The sequence below is a fragment of the Crocuta crocuta genome, unplaced genomic scaffold, assembly GCF_008692635.1.
Source record: "Crocuta crocuta isolate KB4526 unplaced genomic scaffold, BGI_CrCroc_1.0 scaffold228, whole genome shotgun sequence".
Lineage (NCBI taxonomy): Eukaryota > Metazoa > Chordata > Mammalia > Carnivora > Hyaenidae > Crocuta > Crocuta crocuta.
Genome location: NW_027532820.1, coordinates 79,732 through 104,777, shown reverse-complemented (window position 1 = coordinate 104,777; position 25,046 = coordinate 79,732). Strand labels below are relative to the sequence as shown.

General features: G+C 46.6%; 2 gene segments (V, D, J or C); both read left to right on the top strand.

The window, feature by feature from the left end:
• The first annotated feature begins 11,245 nt into the window (after window positions 1-11,245).
• Window positions 11,246-23,333, top strand: LOC144245708 (T cell receptor beta variable 4-2-like). The segment is given in 3 exon segments: window positions 11,246-11,486; window positions 21,923-22,599; window positions 23,117-23,333. Coding segments are annotated over 2 exon segments (471 nt in total).
• Window positions 18,311-18,796, top strand: LOC144245709 (T cell receptor beta variable 3-1-like). The segment is given in 2 exon segments: window positions 18,311-18,384; window positions 18,504-18,796. Coding segments are annotated over 2 exon segments (342 nt in total).
• Window positions 23,334-25,046: the final 1,713 nt, after the last annotated feature.

Here is a 25,046-nt window from a genome sequence, read left to right as displayed (position 1 = left end):
GGGTTTATATACATCAGTTCATTCGATCCTTACCAACAGCTCTATCAGTGTGGTTCTAATTTTTACCATGTTGTAGACGAGGGACAGAGAAGCTTGGGGAAATTACATATTTTGCTCAAAGTTTTATATTCTTCAGTGGTTAACATAGTATTCACACTCAATCAGCCTCATTTCAGGGATCATAAACTCTACTGTGATGCCATAAACATAATCAAGGAGAACAACCTGAATGCCACCAAATTAAGGGAGGACCCTAGGGAGCAGCGGGAATTCTTAGATAAATTAAAGAAATGGATTCCTGGAGCAAGAGTTGTCACAATTAATGAAGCATGGCAGAAGTGTCTGGAATAAGTGAATCTCGGGACCAGATGCTCCTCCCACACATCTGAACGGCCTACCAGGATGTTACTTCTGCTTTAGCAAATCATTTCTCATGAAGTAGTTTGCTTCTTGTACATTTGAAATTGTGCTCATATAAAGATGATTCACTAGAAGGCGGAATTTCTCAACCTCGGCACTACTGACATTCGGAGCCAGGTAATTCTGTGTTGTGGGGAACGGCCCTGCGCACTGTAGGATATTCATCAGCATCCCTGGCCTTAGTTACAAGTATCACTAACCCCTCCTCCACGATGTGACAACTCAGCTGTCTCCAGACATTGCTAAATGTTCCCTTGGGTTCAAAATCATCCCCAGCTGGGAATGACTGATCTAAGGAGAAAAGATGGGCAAAGTAGCTTCTAAGAAGGCCCTAGCCATGGGAAAGTGATTTGAATGGTAGGGCAATGTAGGCACTAATTAACTACTGAAGAAATGGCACATAAAGCAGGGGGCTGCCCCTCACTGATCCTTAAAAATCAGAGGAACTAAGGAGTAAGAGAAGGGCCAGGCCCAGAGTGAAGAAGGGAGAGCCTTCCCAACCTGTCCAATTATCTTCCTTTCTGATACGTCCATGATGAAGTGGTGGAAGTTGTACGTTTCTATATCACCCCTGGGACTTTCCTTGAAACTCACCAGAGATCTTAGCCCCTTTGAAAGGCACAGCATTGTCAAGCAGAGTTTCCACAATAATTGACTCATGTGCCGCTATGCTTTAGGGAGCTTTCTCTGCTGCATTCTGGGATTTATCATTTGGACCCCTTCTCCCTGGAAGGGGAAGTGTGAGAGTTGCCAGATAAAGAGAATTATCTAGGCTCAGCTGCAAATGCCCAAATAAACACCTGAGATAAAGGAACATGGACCCATCCAGTGGCAGTGATGACTCTTCAGTCATCTAAAGCAGTAGTGGGGATGTAGGGGAAATGCAGAGCGATGGGTTTCTGGACTTCAGGTGTTCTCAAATAACTCTCACATGTGGTGCCTGGAAACCACTGAACACAGTGCTTTTAAAGTAACTTAAGTTTTTTTTTAATTAAAAAAATGTTTTAATCTTTATTTACTTTTGAGAGAGAGACAGAGTCCAAGCAGGGAAGGAACAGAGAGAGAGAGGGAGACACAGAATCCGAAGCAGGCTCCAAGCTCCGAGCTGTCAGCACGGAGTCCAACGCAGGGCTCAAACTCACAAACCTCGAGATCATGACCCGAGCCGAAGTCGGAGGCCCAACCGACTGAGCCACCCAGATGCCCCAAGTTTTTATTTTTATATAGATTTTTTTTCCTGAACCTCTTCTCAAGCATAGATGTTGATATTTCACTNCCCGACGCGGGGCTCGAACCCACGAACCGCGAGATCATGACCTAAGCGAAAGTCGGAAAGTCGGACGCTTAACCGACTAAGCCACCCAGGCGCCCCTCTTTTTTTTTTTTTTAATAGTTTATTGTCAAATTAGTTTCCACATATTTTTTTAATAGTTTCTTTTCACCCAAGTTTTTATTTTTATATAGATTTTTTTTTCCTGAACCTCTTCTCAAGCATAGATGTTGATATTTCATGTGTTGGTGAATCTTTATCTAATGCATGTTAAAATGAACACATGCAGTTCGATGATATAGCTCTTTAAATAACAATGGTCATTTCTGCACTCCCTAAAATCATTTTGAAGACTAGTTGTTTTAGTATATGTGCTGCCAAAGCAAACACATGTTGGCGACTGGCCCCATAGCATCAGGCAGAGGCCCCGACAAAATGAGAGTGGGACATCCCAAGTATCGCTGGTGGTTGTGACTGTGATGGCACTGGGTGTGGAGAGGGTACGGAGCAGAGTAGATGTGGATATTCAGTGAGAGCCCAAAGTACTCCAAGTGGAAGGTACTGGAAGAATGCTCCCTCTTGAAGAGGCCAGGAGAATACAGGATCAGTATGAGTTGTCTGTACGTGAGCGCCATATCCATCTTTTCTGTAAAGCGGGAGAACAAACCTGAAGATATCCTTGCACGATTGTGTGTGAGCTCAAACCTATGAGATACCTTTTACTCCTGAGATACTGTGCACCAGCCTATGAAGCTGGGCCTGGAGAACAGGGCTGAAACTTCCCAGATTCAATAGGTATTCTTGTCTGCACTTCATGTGTGCTTAACGTCTGTCCTCAATAACATCAATGAATTCTTGCTTACAATCAACACTGGACTTGCCACAGTGTGTGGATGCGGGGGGTGGGGGGTCTCCTTCCTCAGTGTCATCCATGAAAAGAGCCACATGCTACATGTGGCAATGTCCATATTCCTTCTGCCTGGCAGTGTGGGTTGGTACCTAGACTTCTTTTCTAACTTCAAACATACGATGGCCCAGAGGCATGTGTCTGTATTTAATGCATCTGTATTTGTCACCACAATTTCCCATGAACACAGCTTAGTGGCCTTGGAGGACTTTCTAAACTTGGGCCTGACTTGGGGGCTGGTTGGGCTCCCGCAAATATGTTGACATTTATATTGGCAGAAACAAGACTCACCAACCTCGGAGGGCAATTTTGTAATCTTTTCTCTAATGTAGGCTGTTTTTCTTTTTCCTTAGCTTCTCCAGCCACCTTTCTGGCTAATGTAACGCTAGTTACTGAGGCCATTTACTGGCTCCTTAACCGCGCCAACAGGAAGGGAAATTTTTAAATAAGAATTCCTCTCCCTAAAATATGTATACATATTAAGTTTATTAAAAAACTGAAAGAAGCAATCAGGGCAACAAGAATACAAAAAAGAACAAGGTTACAAAGTCCATGCTTGTGTCATAACCTTGATGCGAACCTGACCGTCTGTGCTAACTTGAGTTTCTAATCATTGCCGTATACAGAAAATCAGTGTTGGTGAATAGAATGTTCTTTCTTGGTAAAGTGAACCCTGGAACCAAACACGCTTCCTTGAGAACATCTCTATTTTAGTTTGAGGACATCTCTATTCTAGCCGCATGTGATTCTCTCCATAAAACTTGCGGGTCAGCAGACTTTTCCTGTAAAGAGCCCAACAGCAAAGTTTTAGGCTTTGCAGTCAATACAGTCTCTGTCCTGACTACTCTGCATTGCAGCGGGAAGGCAGCCATATGTAGTAAACACATGGATGAGTGTAAGTACGTTCCCGTAAGCCTTCATTTGCTCAAACAGGCTGCAGGGGTCAGAGTGAACCTGGGCCAGAGTCTGTTGACCTGGCTCCAGAAGAGAAGAAAGAAATGAATTAAATGCCCTGCATCTGTACTTACAATTGAATGGTGGTTGTTTCAATGATGAGGTGTGGCTGGAAATAAAACTAGTGATCTTAAGAGAATTAGCTCACTGTTGACCTTCAAGTAATGCTTTTGGGAGAGAATAAGAAGTGAGAGATTGGGGATTTAGGGCTGGGATATGGGAATGACAAAGAATAGGGCAGAACAAAGAAGATAATGCTAGAGACAGAACCTTGTACCAAAGGATGAGAAACAAAAAAATTCTGGGAGAGAAGATTTCAATCTGGCAACACAGTTCTGGTCTTCATTCTGCCACTAGCTCCCATTTTGGGGGTCTTTGCCCATTAATATCCTCATGTATAAAATGAACACCCACAGAAAATCAAGGGGAAATAAGAGAAGTTAACACAATCTTCGATCCACATATAAGAATTTTGTTAAAGTGTTAACTAAATTACGTCTCTGTCAGCGTTCACTTCCTGCTGCTCTGTCTTAAGGATCCTTGACTTACCTTTCAAGCAAACCACCTGTACCTTTGTTCAGCACCAGGGTCTACTAAAATAAATAGGACTACAAGAATTTTCTCGTTTCTGGATTTACTCTTCTTCCATCTATCCTCCATACTGTTTACCAGAGTGGTCTTTCTAAAATGCAAATGGATCATGTCATTTTCCTGCTTAAATCTCTTCAATCGTTACATATTGATGTGGGGATACATTTAAATTCCTGGGCATGACGTTGAAGCCTATGAACCTGGACACTCTACACTATTTCACACCTCTGTGCCTTTCCCACATGCCTCACCAGTTTACCCCCACTCAATCTCCAGGTCTCTAATCAGAGAGAATCCTGAACCTCACCTACACTCTCTAGCTCAAATCAGACCTTTTTTTTTTTTCATTTTTTTTCTTATTGTAAAGTTGGTTTCCATATAACACCCAGTGCTCATCCCCACAAGTGCCCTCCCCCATGCCCATCACCCCNTTTTTTTACAAATAGTTTATTGTCAAGTTGGTTTCCATATAACACTCAGTGCTCATCCTCTCATGTGCCCTCCACCATGCACATCTCCCCCCTCCCCCACCACACTCTCAGTCCTCCTTTTCTTCTCATCATTCAAGAGTCTCTCATGGTTTGCCTCTATCCCTCTCCCCCACTATATTCCCCCTTCTTCTCCCCCATGATCCTCTGTTAAATTCCTCCGAATCCACCTATACTTGCAAACGTATGGTATCTGTCCATCTCTGCCTGACTTATTTCGCTTAGCATAATACCCTCAAGTTCCACCCATGCTGCTACACATGGTCAGATTTCACTCTTTCTCATTGCCATGTAGTATTCCGTTGTATAGATAAACCACATTTTCTTGATCCATTTGTCACTTGATGGACACTTAGGCTCTTTCCATATTTTGGCTATGGTTGAGAGTGCTGCTGTGAACACTGGGGTACATGTGCCCCTATGCATCAGCACTCCTGTATCCCTTGGGTAAATTCCTAGCAGTGCTATTGCTGGGTCATAGGGGAGTTCTATGGTTAATTTTTTGAGGAATCTCCAGACTGTTTTCCAGAGGGGCTGCACCAATTTACAACAGTGTAGGAGGGTGTCCGTTTCTCCACATCCTCGCCAGCATCCAGAGTCCTCTGATTTGCTCATTTTAGCCACTCTGACAGGCATGAGGTGGTATCTCAGTGTGGTTTTGATTTGTATTTCCCTGATGAGGAGGGATGCTGAGCATCGTTTCATGTGTCTGTTGGCCATCTGGATGTCTTCTTTGGAGAAGTGTCTGTTCATGTCTTCTGCCCATTTCTTCACTGAATTGTTTGTTTTTCAGGTGTGGAGTTTGGTGAGTTCCTTATAGATTTTGGATACTAGCCCTTTATCTGATATGTCATTTGCAACTATCTTTTCCTATTCTGTCGGTTGCCTATTAGTTTTACTGATTGTTTTCCTTGCTGTGCAGAAGCTTTTTATCTTGATGAGGTCCCAATAGTTCATTTTTATTCTTGATTCCCTTGCCTTTGGGGATGTGTCAAGTAAGAAATTGCTGCAGTTGAGGTCAAGGAGGTTGTTTCCTGCTTTCTCCTCTAGAGTTTTGATGGTTTCCTGTCTCACGTTCAGGTCCTCCTTTATCCATTTTATTTTTGTGCATGGTGTGAGAAAATGATGTAGTTTCATTCTTCTGCATGTTGCTGTCCAGTTCTCCCAGCACCATCTGTTAAGGAGGCTGTCTTCTTTCCGTTGGATACTCTTTCCTGCTTTGTCAAAGATTAGTTGGCTGTATACTTTTGGGTCCAATTCTGAGTTCTCTATTCTATTCCATTGGTCTATGTGTCTGTTTTTGTGCCAATACCGTACTAAATCAGACCTTCTTGAATTTTTGTGTCAACTTCTACATTTCTTTTATAACATTTACTTCCAATTATATATTAATTGTGTGAGTATCTGTGTAGTGTTGATTGCTCTGGGTAGTTTAAAATTCCTGAGGGCATAACTGATGTCTGATTTGCTTACTGTTCTGCCTCAAAGCCAACATATATCTATCTGACGCATAACAATTGTTCAGTAAATAATTGCTGAACAGGGTTACGTCCCTCACTTCCTCATTCGTGAATTCCTATACATCCATTAAAATTTACCTTGAGCATCATCTCTTCTTAGAGCTAATCTCAGACATTCATCTAAGCTCACTCCTAACTCCACCCCATGCTACCTCTGATTTGACAGATAACTTCCTGTTACCTTTCTGCACTCTTTTAAAGCCTCGTGTATATTTCTATCATAACTTTTGAATTATCTTGTAAATGTTTATTTTCTTGTCTGTTTCCTCAAATAACTTATGAGCTCCTGAAGCCAATGTTTTATATTTAAATTCTCAGTTTGTAGCTCTGTCTCTGGCATAGAGCAGATCTTTAGTTCCTCTGCACCCCATCAGGTGCTTGGGCCCCATCTATAACATCCCACTGAAAGTCTTCCAGCTTCTATTGCAGAAAGATCACAGTACCTTCTCAACCAACCAGTTGGAAAGTTTTTCTTGTGCTGAACCAGAAGATTATTTAGAGCTTTTAACCATCTTTTCTTAATCTTGTCCCTTGGTGATATAATAAAAGGTAAGTGATCAGAGGCCAGAGCCAGCACAAGATTATGGATTCTAGAATAGTAAGCAGGAGAAACAAGATAAGGCAAGGTTCGAACCCAACAGAGTTTCCCTTGCCCCTTTATGTAGCAGGAACAAATCTCAAAAGGCAATCTCAAAAGTTGCCTCATGTTACTAGAAAAATAGCATGCCGGAACTACAAGTTGAAGCTATATGCTAGCCTCCTTTTAGACAATGAAACAGGACTGGTTCTTAGAAAAAAAATAATCTGGTACAGGACTAGATTGCTTAAAGATTTGGCTTAAATTCATCTCCTTCAAAAGGCCCTCTCCAACTTTGGCAATTCCCAAATGAGAACTGTTTTTCTACATGTCCTTCAAATGCTGATGAACACAGATTATACCCTATCGTTTTATGCTTATTGAAATGTCATATAGTAGTATTTTAGCTGTTTCGTCTCACTATTGTCTCTGTCTCACCATCTAGAATATTTACACACATAAAACCAAAGATGTATACCCTATAGTTTTTGTTATTTATGATTTTATTTCCCCTGCCATACAGAATGCATTGCAATCAGGGCTCTTCTATAGAGTCACAATCAATGGCTGTTTGGTGACCAGAACATAGTGGGGGCCAGTGCCCCATCAGGCAGACACTTGAATGCTGAGGGAGAGCATATGGTAGTAGTTCTGAAGACTGGGATCCTGGGGAGATGAGAGGGTGGTGATTAGAACATGTGCTCACCTGAGGATGACTGAAAGGGCCCCTCACTCCTCCTTCAAGAGAGGAAAGAAGTGAGAAGCATGTGGTGGGCCATCAGAAACCACTGTTGTTTCAGACCAGAGGAGCTTACCTTTAAGGTGTTTTGCAAAGACTGGCAGGTGAGAAAGGGTTTTGTTGGGAAGGAAAAAAAAGAAACTGGCTAACATACGTGTATTATCTAGATATGGTGGTATTAAATATGTGCGGGTCTTTGTATGTCAACCATACTTCAATGAAGCTGTTAAACAATAAAATTACAGAGAACAATATGCAGAAATTTTTTAAAAAGAGGCAGTCTATGACCTTAAAAAGCTCAAACTCAGTAGGAAGACAGGTACACACATGACAATCATGTGTTCGTATAGGAGGGAAGAAAGGAAAAATCTCAGACTTTTTTTAAAAATATTTTTTATTTATTTCTAGGAGAGAGAGAGAGACAGTGCGAGCAAGGGAGGGTCAGAGAGAGAGGGAGATACAGACTCTGAAATTGGCTCCAGGCTCTGAGCTGGCAGTCAGCACAGAGCCCGACACAGGGCTCGAACCCACGAACCGCAAGATCATGACCTAAGCGAAAGTCGGACGCTTAACTGACTAAGCCACCCAGGCGCCCCAAATCTCAGACTTTTAGAACGAGGAAGTTGGCATTGCTTCCTGGAGAACGTGGGGGGTGGGGAAGAGAAATACGAATGGTTCAGAAAAGCACAGGTGAGTCAAGTACATATTCGTTAACTGCAACCATCATGCTGCATTGATCTAGACCTATGTCTAGAGCATAAGGAGAGAGACAAGGTCCTAAGGCCTCCCCACACCCACTGCCAATCTTAAGTGCATTGAATTATTCCCTAACCAACCTGTGAAGTGAAATATCTTTGTTGTCAGATGACTGGTGCTTTGCTTTGTATCTGTGCATGAAGGAGGCCAGATGCAGGTGACAGACATTCTGCCAAGTGAAGAGGGTATTCCCAAGAAAGGGCATGTTGGCACCCAAGGGAGGTGAGGAGAGCAGCCTGGTACAGGCCGTTAAAGCCCCCAGCAGATTGAGAAGGGCATCCATACTGGGCAAGATGTGTGCCATGTTGGGCATCAGCGCTGAACTGAGGTGAGGAGGGTTCCAACAAGGAGAGGACTCCTCGGCACAGGGTGTTGGTTCCCAAGCAGGATGACGGGGGGCGTGTGCAAGGGAGAGAAGGTTGTCGTTGCAGTGGACAGCTGGGTACATACAAGGAGACTGATCAAATAGGTAAATCTGTTAAGGAGAACAAGAGCCAGTTTTCTGTGTTGGATAAAGGAATTGCAAGTATAGAAAGCAAACTAGAACACCAGAGTGAACCTTATAGTATCGAAATTGGAACTGGAATTATTGGTGTGCACTTGTGGCTTTTCAATATATGTAGACAGATATAAAGATACATGTGAAAGTGTGTGCATTTGTGTGTATTCCCTAGGCTCCGTCCACTCATGAACAAAGAAGTACTGTCACCTCAAAAGCCCAGGTCTGGTGCCCAACTCTTGTTTTCCAAATACCATCCACCCAAAGCAACCAGGGCTCTTTGGAAAAATAGCTGATACCAAGATAGAAGCAGAGAAAGCACAAAATGAGCCTAGAATATATTCTTGTGCTCTACCTTAAGGAAATACTCAAATACCCACCAGTCTGGGGGCCCTGACAATAAGGATGGTTTAAAAAGGGACACGATTTTTTTTACTTCCAAATCTCCCTTGGACAATGCTTGATACACATTGGAAAATTATTATACCTATCCTTTAAAATAAAAATTAGTACTAATAAATAAATAAAGTTTAAATGTGGCAGGGGGTGCACCTGAGTGGCTCGGTTGGTTAAGTGTCCGACTCTTGCTTTTGGCTCAGGTCATGATCTCATGGTATATGGGTTCGAGCCCTGAATTGGGCTCTGTGTTGACAGCGCAGAACCCTCTTGGGATTCTCTCTCTCTCTCTCTCTCTCTCTCTCTCTACCTCTCTCTGCCCCTCCCTGGCTCATGTGCTCTGTCTTTCCTTCTCTCAAAATAAATAAACTTAAAAAAGATTAGCACTGAAGCATGCCTCATGCCAGGCAAATTAATTTTTCTTATCATTCCCATTTCAGCCTTATATCCTGATACCATACCCTCAATTTCTGTAAGCCACCAGTACGAACGTACCAGTGCCAGCTGTACCACGTTGGGAAACAATTTTTTAATGGTTAGACTCACATGTGGTTTCTTACTATTTTCCATCGCATCCATATATTCATCCCTTCATTCTTTCAATAAGTATGCACCAAGTACTTGCAAAGTGTTCAATATTGCGATAAGGCTGGGGGACCGTGGAAGGTCCTAGAAGGGCAGACATCTGGGTGGAAACTTGTCCTGAATGGCTCATACTATTTTCGAGTTAAACAGCGGATGAGAGATCAATATTTCAGACTCTCCCTTTATCCAGGTTTCAGAGGTGAGGAAATGAGAAGATGAGTAGATGAAATGATTTAGCCGTATAAAAACCAATTACATATTAGCCTTCCTAAAACATACACTAAGCCTCTACAAACTTAATGTTTCTAAAAGCATGTCCCGGGGTGCCTTGATGGCTCCGTTCGTTAAGTGGCCAACTTCAGCTCAGGTCATGATCTCATGATTCATGAGTTCGAGCCCTGCGTGGGGCTGTGTGCTGACAACTCAGAGCTTGGAGCCTGGAGTCTGCTTTAGATTCTGTGTCTCCCTCTCTCTCTCTGTCCCTCCCCTGCTCATGCTCGGTCTCTGTCTCTCTCTCTCTCTCTCACTCATTATCTCTGTCTCTCTCTCAGAAATAAATAAATATTTAAAAATAAATAATAAATAAAAAGAAAAGCCTGTCCAAGTGCTCCTATGAGTCTAGAAGCATTCTGAGGATGAGAATGTTGCCTTACTCGCCAATGCTTGCTGAACAAACTGAAATTGTCTGCTCCGGGCTCCCCTCTGCCCAAGAATGAGGACTGGAAGCAGCCGCCAGAGAGGAGGTTAGTGTGCGCCTGTGACCTCTAGGAGGAGCTATGACTTCACCGAAATTCCTGAGGCTGGTCTGGAAGAAGGGAGGGAAATGGTGATGGGCATGGAGGAGGGCAGTTGTGGGGATGAGCACTGGGTGTTATATGTAAACCAACTTGACAATAAACTATAAAAAAAAAACAAGGAAGCGAATGCTCTGGCATCAAGGTTTGCTCCCGGTTCTGTTTGGGAGATGGTACGTGGACAGCCTCGACGTGACAGTCTAGTCCAGGAGGCACTTCTCAACCTCAGCAGCATCGCGTCTGTGGTCCCCATGGCTCCCGCTTCTCACGACCTGTTGTTACTGTCCAGTGCTTCCCCTATAGGTGTCCGTGCCCTGCTCCGGCTCAGCCCCCCGCATAGGTGAGCTGCAAGCTGGGGCCACGGCTTGCGGCATAGTTCTCTCGTCACCTCGTCCGCACCCACTGACGGGGCTTCCTGTCCAGTTTGCATTAAATTCTTGTGTCTTAAAATGATACGCAGCTCTCTCCTACGGAAGGTTCTGGAAGACATGCAAGGTGGCCTGAGTTAAGCCAGGATGAGGCTTGAGTGGGATTTTCCTGGCCCAGTGCGAGGCGGTGGGACTGGGGGGACACCTGTGCAAGGGGAAGGAACGTGTGTCTGCGTGGAGGAGGTGCTGTCAAGCAGAAAGAGGAAGGAAAGACTCAGTTATTCACTGGGGAGGGGAAGGAAGCTACTAACAACAACAACAAAAAAGCAACTGTCTGAGAAACCTCCTTGAGGCAGCGGGGGGATGGGCCTATTCCTCTGAAGCTACACGATTGTCCAAACCCACCTCTGGAGGTACGGGTGCAGAGCCTGATGGGAAAGAGGAAGCATGAGCTAAGGAACCAACAGAGGCAGTGACCTCACGTGCAAACCGTCTGTCAGGGCCACGGACGCACATGCAGAAGACAAGAATCTGAGCAGAGGCTCACTGAGTCCCTTCCCGTCGGACACTGCAATGAGCTGCTGGCCCCTCTGCTGTGCGGTCCTTTGTCTCCTCGGGGCAGGTGAGTCTGGGAACAGGTGGGACATCTCCATCCTCAGGTTTCTAGCTTTTCCCATGGAACTGCTTCCTAAGACACTTTATTNATGTGTGCACTGACACACAGCCTCCCTCCTCTCTCCTGTAGGGGGCGCTCCAGGGAGCAGTGGGTGTTGCAGGAAATGCTAATGACTCAGGCTGACTAGGAACCACGGGAGCTCAGGATTCTCCTCCTGCTTCCTATGCCCAGAGGCCTGTGCTGGGAGAGGACTCATTCCTGCCCCGATCCTGCCATGGAATCCTGGCTCTTATGTTGGATGATTTTTAGTCTCTTGGAGGCAGGTGAATCCTGGGGAATTTCTCATCTTGGATTTACCTAAGGCTCTCACAAACCATGTCCTTTTTCAATCTCTGGCTTCTTTCTCCTCCCACAGGACACACAGAACCTGAAGTCAGGCAGACCCCCCAGGCAGCAGGTCACAGAGATGGGGGCGAAAGAAATCCTGAGATGTGACCCCATTTCTGGTTACTTATACCTATATTGGTACAGACAGATCCTGGGGCAGAAAGTGGAGTTTCTAGTTTCATTCTACAAGGAAAATATCTCGGAGAGGTCTGAAACAGTCAACGATCGATTGTCAGCTAAAAGGCCTGCTGGATCATTCTCGACTCTGCAGATCCAGCCCACAGAGCTGGGAGACTGCGCCATGTACCTCTGTGCCAGCAGCTCCGCCACAGCCTTGCAAAGATGCCTCCAGCCTGCACACAAACCCTCCTGTTGCTGCCTCTTTTCCACTTCCCGGAACCCTTTTCCTGCCCAAGTGAAGGAAGTCTGATTTGACTTGGTTTTTCAGCTGTCTCCAAATAGATAGATGTCTGAAATGAAATCACCAAAGGAGTTGCTGATCTTTGGCAGGTATGGCTAGCATTTTTGAAGAACTTTAATAAACACCACAGGGCATGACTGGCCTCTGAAGATGGGAGAATTGTTGCCCAGGAAAGACCATCACATGACCTATGTCTTCTCTTTACTTCCGTTTGCTTCTTGGATTTTGCCTTGTTTTAGTAGCTTAGAAAAAGTCATTTTAACTCATAGAATGGAGAAATGATTATCAAGGAAGGGCTTTGGTATTTCCATAAGAGTGCAGAGGATTTCCAACAGTAAACCTTCAGGATGTGCAATTCAGTGTAATGAGTCTTTCCCAGTAAGTACCTGATGCATTTGGGGAAACGATGTTAACTCACATGAGAATGAGTTAAAAGAACAGTAACAATGGAGTCCGATATTGGAAGAACAAGGCCAACAGAGGTCTAAACCAATGAGAGAATCACCAGAATATAGCGGGACAGGGCAGGATCAGAATTCAGCAGCAAAAATCAAGTAGCATCTAGAAGCAGAACAGGAATGAACTTGTCACTCTGAACTTGATACTCTGGGCCAGCCAGATTAACTTCCTGGGTTTTGAGTAAGACCTCAGCATTCTTGAAGAACTGGAGCAGGAAAGATAGAGTGAAGACCTCCAATAGAAAAGAATGAATTTCTTCAGAATAAGTCAGGATGAGCTCAAGCAATGAATAGAAGGGGGGAAAGGTGTGAGCAGATCATATTAGTTATAGACACATGAACTATTCATTTACTCAAATTATATCCATGCCAGCACCACCATCTACAGGATTAGAGAACGACTTCCATCCTGACATGAATTCCCACCAACTTTGCAGACCAAAGGATCGCATTTGACAGCTAAGGAAATGAATTCGTGGGCCTGTTGTGTGGGATCCCTTCTTATTTTCATGTATTGCATCTTGCCTTATAGAAATGAAGAAAGGACCTAGTAAAGGTTTGGCTAAGGGGCTAGCTCAGATATAATATGTTCAAGCTGGGGTGATATTTTCTAGGATGTGATATGATTTGAACAAAGGGCTGAGATACGGAACTATGCACTCAGTCCATGAATCCAGAAGGCAAAGGGTGGGGTGAGGATGGGTATCCCTCTCATTATCACTCCCAGTGACCCAGTTGCAAATTCATGCTTCTTTCCCCTGTGTTTTCCGGGTCTTCTAGATAAAAAGTTCTGGTTCTTTAAGAGAGCGGGGAGGAAGAATTGGGTGCTTCCACCACAAGACATATGAACATGAACTATGACTGTACCTGGTCATTTGGGTCTCCTTTTGATGGGAGCCCAATAGGTAAGGACAGAGGTGTTGATCTTGACTATCATGAGTTGCTTCTACATAATTGAAACAGGGAAAGGTTTACCTGGGACTCAGGGAACTCATTCAGGCATCTCTTGGTGCCTAAATTCCTGGTGATAATGACAGTTTTGCAATTGCAATCATCTTTGCCTGACAAAGTAAATGTACCTAAGGGGCTCAAAACCCTCAGAGATGAATGTCTGGGTCGCCCCACCAAACAAACAACTTAGACCACTGACGTGCTAAGCAAAGTTGGAGGAAATCTAGGATTGGTGATAAGGGAGATCATAAATCTCAGTATTGGCTTTGGGTACAGTAATAGCAAAGTCCTATAGCCCTAACCCTCCATTTGTACAGACTGCAGCTGGCCCCCACCTTGAAGACCTTATTATTCGGGCTTGAAGCAATACAGGGGGTGAACTGTTTGAAATGCCTCTATCGTATCACCTCCTATCCACCTGCCCCACCCCTGATTCCAGCCACAACTGTCTCATGGAGCTATTCCAAGCAGACATTGACCCCTTCCATATTGATTGAACTTCCTCTTAAATATGGGCAATGTATCTAGCTCTTTTCCTAAAGTGCTCTGTGGCTGTGGTTGAGACACATCAATGACCTACTGGAAACTTACACATGCACAGCCCAGAAGTGTCAGGGAGTTAATGCTCTATGGGACAATCCTCAAACAATGGGGGATGAGAACGAATGGATAAAGCTTTTATATTTTTCAGACTCCCTAGAAAGTTCTAGATTGACAAGCAGCCACTTATCTGTAGTGATGGCCCAATTAATATACATATTTTTCATATTTTCCATCCTTTTTGTTTCTTTGCATGATTTGGCCTAGATATCTCCATCTGACTTATCTTCCACCTCTCCTTTTCTTTCCAGCTGTATCTGTACTGCTTTTAAACCCATATATTGAATTCTTAATCGTAAGTATTTTATATGTTTTGTGTCTACCATCTCCACTTAAGTGTTTACTATGGTTTCCAGTTGTCTACTAAAATTCTCCATTTCGTCATTCACTTTGTTGAATATTTTATCGACAGTCATTTTAATGTCAGTGTCTGACAACTCCATCTGAATCATTTTGGCTCTTTCTTTTTTTTAAGTTTATTTTATTTATTTTGAGAGAAAGAGAGATGGAGAGCATGCGGGGGAAGGGCAGAGAGAGAAGGAGACAGAATCCTAAGCAGGCTCCATGCTGTCATCACAGAACCCAATGCAGGACTCAAAATCACAAACCATGAGATCGTGACCTGAGCTGAAGCCAAGAGTCAAATGCTTAACTGACTGAGCCACCCAGGTGCCCCTTGAATCTTTTTCTTTTGTTTGTTTTCTCTTCTTGGTTTTGCCCATGTGATCTTGTTTCCTCACACAATATTGTGTTCAAAAGCTAGATATTGTATGTGAAAACCTGTAGAAATAATCTCAACTTCTGGATTATGTATTTTCTTATATAGAAGATTCCTTTTTGCTTACGCTAGGGCGTCTTGGTCGAGCCAAGTCTTCTTAATCTGGTTGATAACTGAACTGGATTGAAGCTAAACTTTAGGGGTTTTTTTGATGGCTGCTCACTTTTGGTCCTCTCATGTGTGATCATTTAGGTTCCAAACTAAATGTCTGGAGTCCTTTTTTTTAACTTTAATAAAGCATAATTTGCATAACATAATACCCATTTCAAGTGTACAACTCAGTGAATTTAAATAAATTTATGCACTGGGTAACTGTCACCATGAATCAGTTCTAAAATGCTTCTATTGCCCCCCCAAATTTCCTTTGTTCTCATTTGCAGTCCAGCCCCACTCCTCCTTGGGGCCCCAAGGCCTAGGTCTTCACTAGGACCTTCTATTAAGCACTCCGTGAACACAGACATTGTTCCCCAGACCAGTAAGGTCATGTGATTCCTCCAAGCTTCTCCCTTCTCAGGCTTCTCTTTCTTCTTAGCTTCTTAGCTGCTGATATTAAATTGGCAGTAATTGTCAGGGAAAAGTGATTTGTCAGACTTATCCTTTCTGGGGTATTGATCACTTACCCTTCTCCCTGCTTTCCTTTCTTTGCAAAGCTTCACCTGCAAGCTCTAAGGTCCAATGAGGGAGGTGCTTGGGAACTGGATGCATAAGCCTCACTAGCCCAGTAAACATCTGGGGGTGCTCCCGGTTAGCATCATACAATTTTATCTCATTTTTTAATTTAAGTGTATTTCTTTATTTTGAGAGACACAGAGGCAGCACAAGTGGGGAAGGAGCAGAGAGAGCAAGGAGGGTAGAGAGAGAATCCCAAGCAGGCTCCACGCTGCCAGCAGAGAATCCAATGCGGAGCTCAAACCCATGAAGCCCTGAGACCATGACCTGAACTGAAACCAAGAGTCAGACGCTTAGCAGACTAAGCCACCTAGGTGCCCCAGCATCATACAATTTTAAAACTGGGCAAAGACTTGGAAATTATTTATTTCAGCCCATTGCTTTATAGATGAGGAAATGGGAAGTCATATAACGGATCGTTTTTAACTGTGTTACTGCCGAATAGATTCCTAACTTCCATATGACATAGATTTTCTTTTTTTAATTTTTATTTATTTCTAGGAGAGAGAGAGACAGCGTGAGCAGGGGAGGGTCAGAGAGAGAGGGAGTCACAGACTCTGAAACAGGCTCCAGGCTCTGAGCTGGCAGTCAGCACAGAGCCCGACGCAGGGCTCGAACCTACAAACCGCGAGATCATGACCTAAGCGAAAGTCGGACGCTTAACCGACTAAGCCACCCAGACGCCCCTGACATAGATTTTCTATCTCTAGTCTAGAGTGGTCTGTGAATTTCTTTTTTCTCCTACCAGAGTATAAGCATCATGAGAGTGAGGGGATTGCCTTACTCATGCTTGCACAAAGTGGCCATTCAATGACTGCAAGCAAACAAAACATGCTAAAAGTTCCAGGAATCATGGTGGTCGTTTCTGTTTTGTTCCCTACTATTTCCCTAGTGCTTGTTCTGTGGTCAGTTAAAAAAAAAAGGAACCACGTGTCTTGGTAGAAGTTTCACCAACTACTTGGAAGTAGTTGACAGTGTTGTCAGTTCGTGTGTGTGTGTGTGTGTGTGTGTGTGTGTGTGTGTGAGCTGCCTCAGTGGCAGTCATAGTTCCTTGCTCCAATGCCTGGCTCTTGCTGTTTGCGTTTTTTTTTTTTTAATGTTTTATTTATTTCTGACAGAGAGAGAGACAGCATGAGCAGGGAGGGTCAGAGAGAGAGGGAGACACAGAATCCAAAACAGGCTCCAGGCTCTGAGCTAGCTGTCAGCATAGAGCCTGATGCGGAGCTCGAACCCATGAACCATGAGATCATGATCTGAGCGGAAGTTGGACGCTCAACCAACTGAGCCACCCAGGCACCCCTGTTTTCGGTTTATTAAGAGCCGGAGCCTGGCCCAGGAGGGCACTGCACGCTGAGAAGTGTGCTTTGCTAACCACCAGGAGGAGCTGTGGCTCTTCCAGAACCCCGAAAGTGGGGGTGGGGCGGAAAGAGGGAAAGCATAAAGGGCACAGTGGTTCTCATCAGGGCAATTTGGTGACTTTGGAGACATTTTTTGTCCCAGCTGGGGGTGGGGCGTGCTACTGGCACGTAGTGGGTAGAGGCCAGTGCACAGGCAGCCCCCACAGTACAGAATCATCCAGTACAATATGACAATATCCGAGTTGAGAAATCTTAGGCCAACATTGAGTTATTTGTACCCAAAGAGGTGTCCTAGAGACAACTCAAGGTCAGCAAAATCATCCCGCCCAGATCTTCCCCAACTTCCATGTTTTCATTCACCTCTCCAACTGCTTTGCTCCAGTCCCATAGCGGCATCTCACTCCCTGGCAGCCTCCTGTCCCCCACATGGCTCTGCCTCTGGGACAGAGAAGACCTTCACCAGGATCGGGGGCTGCAATCTAGTCTCCCTCAAGGAGGATCATCAACAGAGCTTGCTCCTAACATCAATTCATTCATTTTAAATGGTCTGCAGCTGGTTTGTGGAGGGAGGGAAACTGACCTCACCGTCAGTCTCTTGCCCACAGCTGAAGCAGTCACGGGGGCTCCCGAGCAAAAATTAGACATTCAAGGGAGCCACGATTTGAGTGGGATCACCCTGCATTATTGTGAAGAGGGAGATCCAGAGAAGAGAAAATAGCCAGACTCTGAGACTAGATCTGGGGCAGGGAAAAAGCAGAGAGGCAGAGAAATGTCATTGTTTAAAAAAAAAATTATTCGTGTTGTTTTAGAGAGGGCCTGAGCAAAGGAGAAGGACAGAGGGAGAGAGAGAGAGAATCTCGAGCAGCCTCCATGCTCAGTGTGGAGCGTGACTCAGGGCTGGATCCCACGACCCAGTTGGTTGAGTCTGGGAGTCTGATCCCAGGCTCAGTTGATTGAGTGTGATGCTCAACCAAGTGAGCCACCCAGGCGCCCCGGGAGAAGAACATCCTTAAGGAAACATGCCTGCCCCGTTCAAACAACTCCCAGAAATTCCAAACTCCTTTGAAAGGAGTGGGAATTAAAATGTCTTTGATAGGAGCAGTGCAGGAAATGAAAAACGAAGAGAGCCACAGAATGGGGAAGTCATTCTAGGCTGTGACGTCACAGGCAGAGCGCCTGGCAGGGTTCTTACCTCAGAGAGTGACCCCTAGCAGGGCTCTGCCTGTCTCCTCCATGGGCTCCAGCCTCCTCTGCTGCGTGGTCCTCTGCCTCCTGCGAGCAGGTGAGTCCTCGGTCCAGGGCTTGTGGTGCAGCTGTGAGTCTCTAAGCCTGTGTTCATCCGGTGTCCAGCAACAGGCTACCTCCTGGGACTTGTCTCAATTCTGCTTCTTTCCTTCTCAGCCCCCCTGGACACAGCAGTTTCCCAGACTCCCAAATACCTCATCGCACAGATGGGGACTAAGAAGTTCCTAAAATGTGAACAAAAGCTGGGCCATGATACTATGTACTGGTATCAGCAGGATTCCAAGAAATTGCTGAAGATCATGTTTATCTACAATAATAAGCAGCTCATTCACAATGAAACAGTTCCAAGTCGTTTCTCGCCTGAAACTTCTGACAAAGCTCATCTAAACCTTCGTGTCGGCTTGCTGGAGACCGGTGACTCAGCCGTGTATCTCTGTGCCAGCAGCTAACACAGCTTGGCAGAGTCACTGCCTCCCTGTGCACAAACCCGCCTGGCCCAGCCAGGAAGCTGCATGGGCTACGTGTGTTCACCTGACCCTGAGGCTCCATTCGCCCCCGTGAGACCCCTAGACTGGAGTTTCCAGTCTGTAGTACAGGCTGCCGATATACCTGATGGGGCACCTCTATATTTATGCTCACAGAAGTCTTCTAGAATTCTACTTATCAGCTAGAGCAAGGGTTTCTAGCACATTCATGGGAGTACTCAGGATTTCACAAACAAGAAGATCTTAGCTGGTGGAAGAAGCCCTTCCTTGACTTTCTTTGCTGTACGTATTGGTACTTACTGTACAAACATTAAGACTGGAAACACACTATTCACTAAAAATGTTCGATGAGCAAAAGCCTAGAGGAAAGTGAGGTGAAGATAAAAGTTTCCAAGACCGTAGGGAAATCCAGATTAGTAATGAGTGCACTGGTTAATAGAAAAATATCTGGAGAAGCAATGAAGTTCATGGCAATAGGTAAACTAGAAAGAAAGAAAGAGCTGGGGGTAAACACCAGAAGGGGTAGGCTTGTGCACTACAGACCCCCTCCTCCAGATGGGATGACCGGGGCGATTCTTCCCAATGCCGATCAAGTGGCATCTTGAAGATTCCTCCAGAGCAGGCAGCAGGCACTACCCGGATGGCAGAGGACATTGAACATTGAAAGGACTTTGGACACAAATTTCTAGGCAGTAGCTGGTCCCACTTTAAGTGAGATAACATGAGCAAGTTTGTATTTGGTACAATAATGGTAGCAGAATGGATCAGAAGAGAGAGGGTTCAGGGAGGAAATAAGCAATTAAGAGACTTTGGAAATATTCTACATAATGGGGCGCCTGGGTGGCTTAGTTGGTTAAGCATCCCACTTCAGCTCAGGTCATGATCTCACGGTTCATGAGTTCGAGCCCCACGTTGGGCTCTACGCTGACAGCTCGGAGCCCGGAGCCTGCTTCAGATTCTGTGTCTGCCTTTCTCTTCTCTGCCCCTCCCCCCCTCTTAAAAATAAATGCACAATAACAAAATTAAATATTCCATGTGAAAGAGTATAGACAATATAGAATAGAAGCTCGGGCTTATTTATGCTCTCCTAAAGAACGTTAGGTTTCAATCTGGCAGTTTTGAAGGATTTTCTAGGACCCATTTCAGTCTTGCTCTCCCTAGTAGGGAGCCCTGCCACGTGGTTGTTATTACTAGTGCCCGGCCTTTCGGCGGACTCAGTGGGTATCACAGCCCAGCCACCAGTGTCTCTCATCCTACCTGGGTTCGAATGCCAATGTCATCCAGCTGAGTGTCTTCTGAAATCTTTGCTCAGCCATCCAGCCTACTATGTGTCCTCTGCTCAGCCTTCTGGAGTCCTTCCCTGAGCATACACACCAGGAAGTAGCCAAGAAAAAAAAAAAGGAGGATTTCCTTACACTCATTCTTGGGGTTCCTTTTCAGTACTCTATGCCCCAATCCAAGCTGTCTTGGGATCAGTTATGTCCAGTCTAGTGATCTGCAAACAACATACGCTATTGCTATTTTATACAGATAATGTTTATTTGAATTTCCTTTCATGTTCACCATTCTACTCCTTCACTGTTTCTTCTTGCATCAGGTTTTCCTTATATCATTTTCCTTCTTCAGGCACATCCCTAATTCAGATACCTTAAACCCACCTTTCACCCACCACTTGCTTTGGGAAATGCTTATGCCAGCTTTTGTTCTCAGGGCAACCCAGCCTTTCTCTCCCACTTATTGTTCAAGGTTCCAGTTTAAATTATACTGTTTTTTGTAATCCTGGGAAGTTTACTTATTGGGAGCCAAACAACCCAAGTTTTTGTGGTTTCATCATCGTAGAAAGGCCAATCAGTGTCTTCTTACTACAATGGATGTCCAGCGTAGTAAGTATAATAGTAGCAATGCCAGCCTTTGAACTAGGGTTAATTTTTGGTTCTTGCCTAAAAATGGAATATCTCCACCTGTAGTGAATTAGAGGTCCCTCATATATGTAACCCGTTCAGGAGGAGAATATCCAACTCCTTTGCTTAACTTCTCACCCATACACTCTTACATTTTTGGTTTTATGGGCCACCCTGAAAATCCGATAGACTTTGTAACATTAGAAAAATGAGTGGGAATTGAATGTCCTATGTATGTGGATGAACAGCAACGTGGCCAGCTCTTTTAGTTGTTTCAGCGGCTTCTTTCATCTTCACACTTCTGTGAATCTTGTGTCATCAAAGCGCCAACCCCTCCCGCTCCCCAACCTTGGAATGAGGGGTAGAGCGCCCTCTGCATTACCGCCCCTGGGCTGGTAAGAAGCCTGAAATCTGGGAAATGTGCTGCCTTGGCCACAAGGAGGCGCTGTGGCTCTATTGAAAATTCTGAGGCTGGGGTGAAGGGAAGGGTTGGGTGTAAAGGGAGGGAAGGGGTGAAGAGGAAAGCGGTGCATTGGGGATCTATCTTTGGGTCAGTTGGGAGCATCAGTTGCAGATACCACAAAGATACTAAAGTCGTTTTCAAATTGATTTCCCTTTGCCCAGCGAGGATGCTTTGAGCATCCTGTTTGCTCTAAACCCAGCCAAGCTCTGTACTCTCAGTACTGGGGCAAAAGGGTGGCTGATCCCTTGTCTCCTCAGCCACCCTTCCCAGCGTCTGGTTCCTGGCTGACATCCAGTCCTGCCTTTTTAATGGCTTTAATGACGTTTTATTTAAAAATAAGGATGGAAGTTAATAGCAGGGGACCATCTGTAGAGGAATAGCTCAGCCCAGTCCACTCAAATCCATCTTCTATCAGAATCTGTACAAGGTGTGAGGCGGGAGGAAGAAATACCCCTCTGGGGCTGGGACGGTGACATCACAGGCCAACCACCAACCAAGGCCAAGGAGACTAGAGCCCGGCCCCCTGCCCAGGACACCCTAGTTAGATGATGCTCACCTTGACCTTGCCTCTAACATGGACTGCAGGCTGCTCTGCTGTGTAGCTCTCTGTCTCCTGGAAGCAGGTGAGTCTTGGGTCCCAATGGGCTGGCCCTGGACCCCAAACTGAGTGAGTCCCAGGGGCTGCAGCAGCATTCTTTGTGTGAATTCTGTCCCTTTCTCCCACAGTCCCCGTGGACACTGCAATTACCCAGATACCAAAACACCTGCTCGCAGCGACAGGGAGTAATCAGACCCTCAAGTGCGAACAACATCTGGGACATGATGCTATGTTCTGGTATAAACAGAGCGCTCAGAGCCCACTGAAGCTCATGTTTGCCTACAACTATAAGAAGCTTGTTGAAAATGACAGTATCCCCAGTCGCTTCACACCTGATTGCCCAGACAGCTCCCACCTGGACCTTCACGTGGCCGCCCTGCAGCCAGATGACTCTGCCGTGTATCTCTGTGCCAGCAGCAAGGACACAGCCCCGCACAGACAGCTGCTCCCTGTGCACAAACCTCCCGGGTGCAGCCAGGGAGCCGTGGGGGCGACCACGGCTCAGCTCAGCGTCTCCCGCGGGGCCCCAGACAGCAATCCCAGACCATGACGCTGTCAGTCGGCCGGGTGCAGCGATGCCCCGGTCCCTGCACAGACGCCCACAGCCTGTGGCCGGCTCTGCCCGGGTGCCCCCATGCCTGCCGCTGAGGGCAGGGCAGGAACGGTCCACCCGAGGTCCCTCCAGGAGCTTCCGATCGGCACGTGGCCCCGGGGAAGCTCTCATGAGAGCGTCCCTCTCTGGCCACAGAGGCGCTGCCCAGCCTCCTGCCCACAGGTGCCTTTCTCCGATGTTCTTTCCACCCAGGTGAGACCCTGGACCTCAGCCCCGGTCCCAGCCCCAAACACGCTCAGCCCTTTTCCAGAACGCCTGCTTGCCTCCCCACGGGGCCCTGTCGGTTCCCACCACTGAAGACAGGGGCTCCCTTGTGAGGTTCGGGTCGCTGTCCTCTAGGTCACTCTCTGCTGCACATCTGGGGACTCACCTCTGGACGGGCTTCTCTTCCTCTCAGGCTCTGACAACTTTAAGGCGTGATTCTTTTTCCTTCTGTCTCTTGGATTCTAATTCTTCAGGTCCTCACATCCTGCGTACCAGCCACTGATGGCCCTGGATTGTTGCTCACCATAGGCAGGAAGGGGTGAAGGCCCCCGGACATTTCAGAGCAGGACCGTATACTCAGGGCCGTCTGTGCTGAACCCCATATTTTCTGGCATTGCCCCCCCACCCTGCACACACCATCAGACCTCAAAGGCCGAGTGGAGTCCTGTGTCCTGAGGAGTCTGATGTGTGCACTGACACACAGCCTCCCTCCTCTCTCCTGTAGGGGGCAGTGGAGACACCTGAGCAAAGTTTCAGACCGAAAAAACCACCTGCCACTTCACCCAATGTGGGAACTCTCCAATCAAAGCACATCTTTCAGGTGTGGGGTTTCTTTTACCTACATGTGACTCTTCCCTGTCCACTGGTTGAAAGAGAAACACTTGTGGATTCAGTGTTTTTAAGGCCTCTTTGATCATGAAATAAAAGCAGCCTTTGGTCAAGTGGATTGTTTGGTTTAAGGTTTCACAGGGATCCTCTAAACAAGCACTGTGTCCCCACAAGTCACGCGCTACAGAGGACCAGACGGGGGTCCTCACACGCGGTGTGTTGCTCCTGACTCTTCAGGTCCTGGGTGTGTGAGCCTCTGTCCTCAGGAACCAAGGGGTCCCTGCTGCCATTGCCTTTGCCACTCAGGGTCCACACGGCCTGTGGGGAATCGGAGAAGGGGCTCCAGGCAAGGTTTCAGTGTCAAAGCCAGCTGCAAAGGGAAGTGGGAGACCCAGCCTTTGGGAAATAGGTTTGAGACGTGTGTGTGTGCGTGTGTGTGCGCGTGTGTGTGCGTGCGTGTTCGCCAGTTCTTTTATTCTGTAATCCAGCTGTCTTTCTCTGACTTCTCTTTTTTTCCCCATTCATGGCTAGACCTTGGGCCTCAAAGCTGCAGAGACACCTGTTCTATACCACACAGGCAGCCAACGGGCATCCATTCCCACCAGTTCAGAACCAGTGGACACTGGGCTGGGTACTTAACATTCTCGTCCATTCTCTTTCCTTTGCGCTGAAATGTCCTGTCAGATTTCAGGTCTCTGCTCCTCACGTGGGCTCCTCTCCACACTACGCTCAGAAGGTTATTTCTTTTCTTGGTCTCTTTATTCCCAGCGTTAAGTCATCAGGCTCAGAAGTGTGAGTCACAGAGTCGTAGCCTCTGGACCGTAGCTGTGATGTGGCCGTGGGGAGGAGAGCGAGTCCCGCTGGGGCCCTGGGCTGGCTGTCCTGAAGCCCTGACTCTGCGAGGGTCCCTCAGCAGCTGCAAACCTTCACTGGAGCATGCGGGCAAGGGCTGGGTCTTGGGGCATCGCGTGCGGACAGCAGGTGGATTCCTCCTCCCTCCTACGGGGGTGTTCTTGAATCTGCAGGTGCTGCCCAGCACTGTGACATCACAGGGTCTACTTCCTCAGCTATTAATGCCCAGATGCCCCACGGGGAGAGGCCTCCCCTCACCCCACCCCTGCCATGGGCAGCAGGCTCTTCTGCTGGGTGACCCTGGGTCTCCTGGGAGTAGGTGAGTCCTGGGAGTGTGAGGGACATTCCTTTCCCACCCCCTTTATCTAAGGCCAGTTCTAAACTTCTGCCTCATTCTCTTTCTAGTCTCTGTCTCCACCCAAAGGGCACAGGGAACCCGAAAGTCACCCAAAGCCCTAGCTGCTACATCCCAGAGATGAGACAGAGCGTGGCTCTGAAGTGTGAGCCCATTTCTGGTCACTTGTACCTCCTGTGGGACCCACAGAGCCCAGAAAGGGGAGCGGAGTTACTGATTTCCATCTATAAGAGCTTCCTTGAGAGAAGACAGACTTTGTGAAGAGCTGATTCTCAGCTAAGGCTCCTGACAGATCGTACTTGCTCTGAAGACCCTGGCTGCGCCACTCAGGGGCTCAGCAGGGCACCCCTGTGCCAACAGCTCAGCCGCAGCCTTGCAGATGCTTCCTGCCCTCACCCAAACTCGAGGTTTCTTGGCCCCCCACCCCCAGGCGTACCCGAAGCCCTTCCTGCCCAGATGCCTGGGGGGGGGGGGGGGGGGGGGGGGGGGCGGCGGGGCGCCGCCCCCCTCCCTGCGGGGACCGGGGGAAAGGAGCTTTCCCTCCCGACGGCCAGAGCCCCGGGGCTCCGGGGCGGGCGCGTCTGAGGCTTGTGGTTAAACACACCCATCTTCCTGGGGA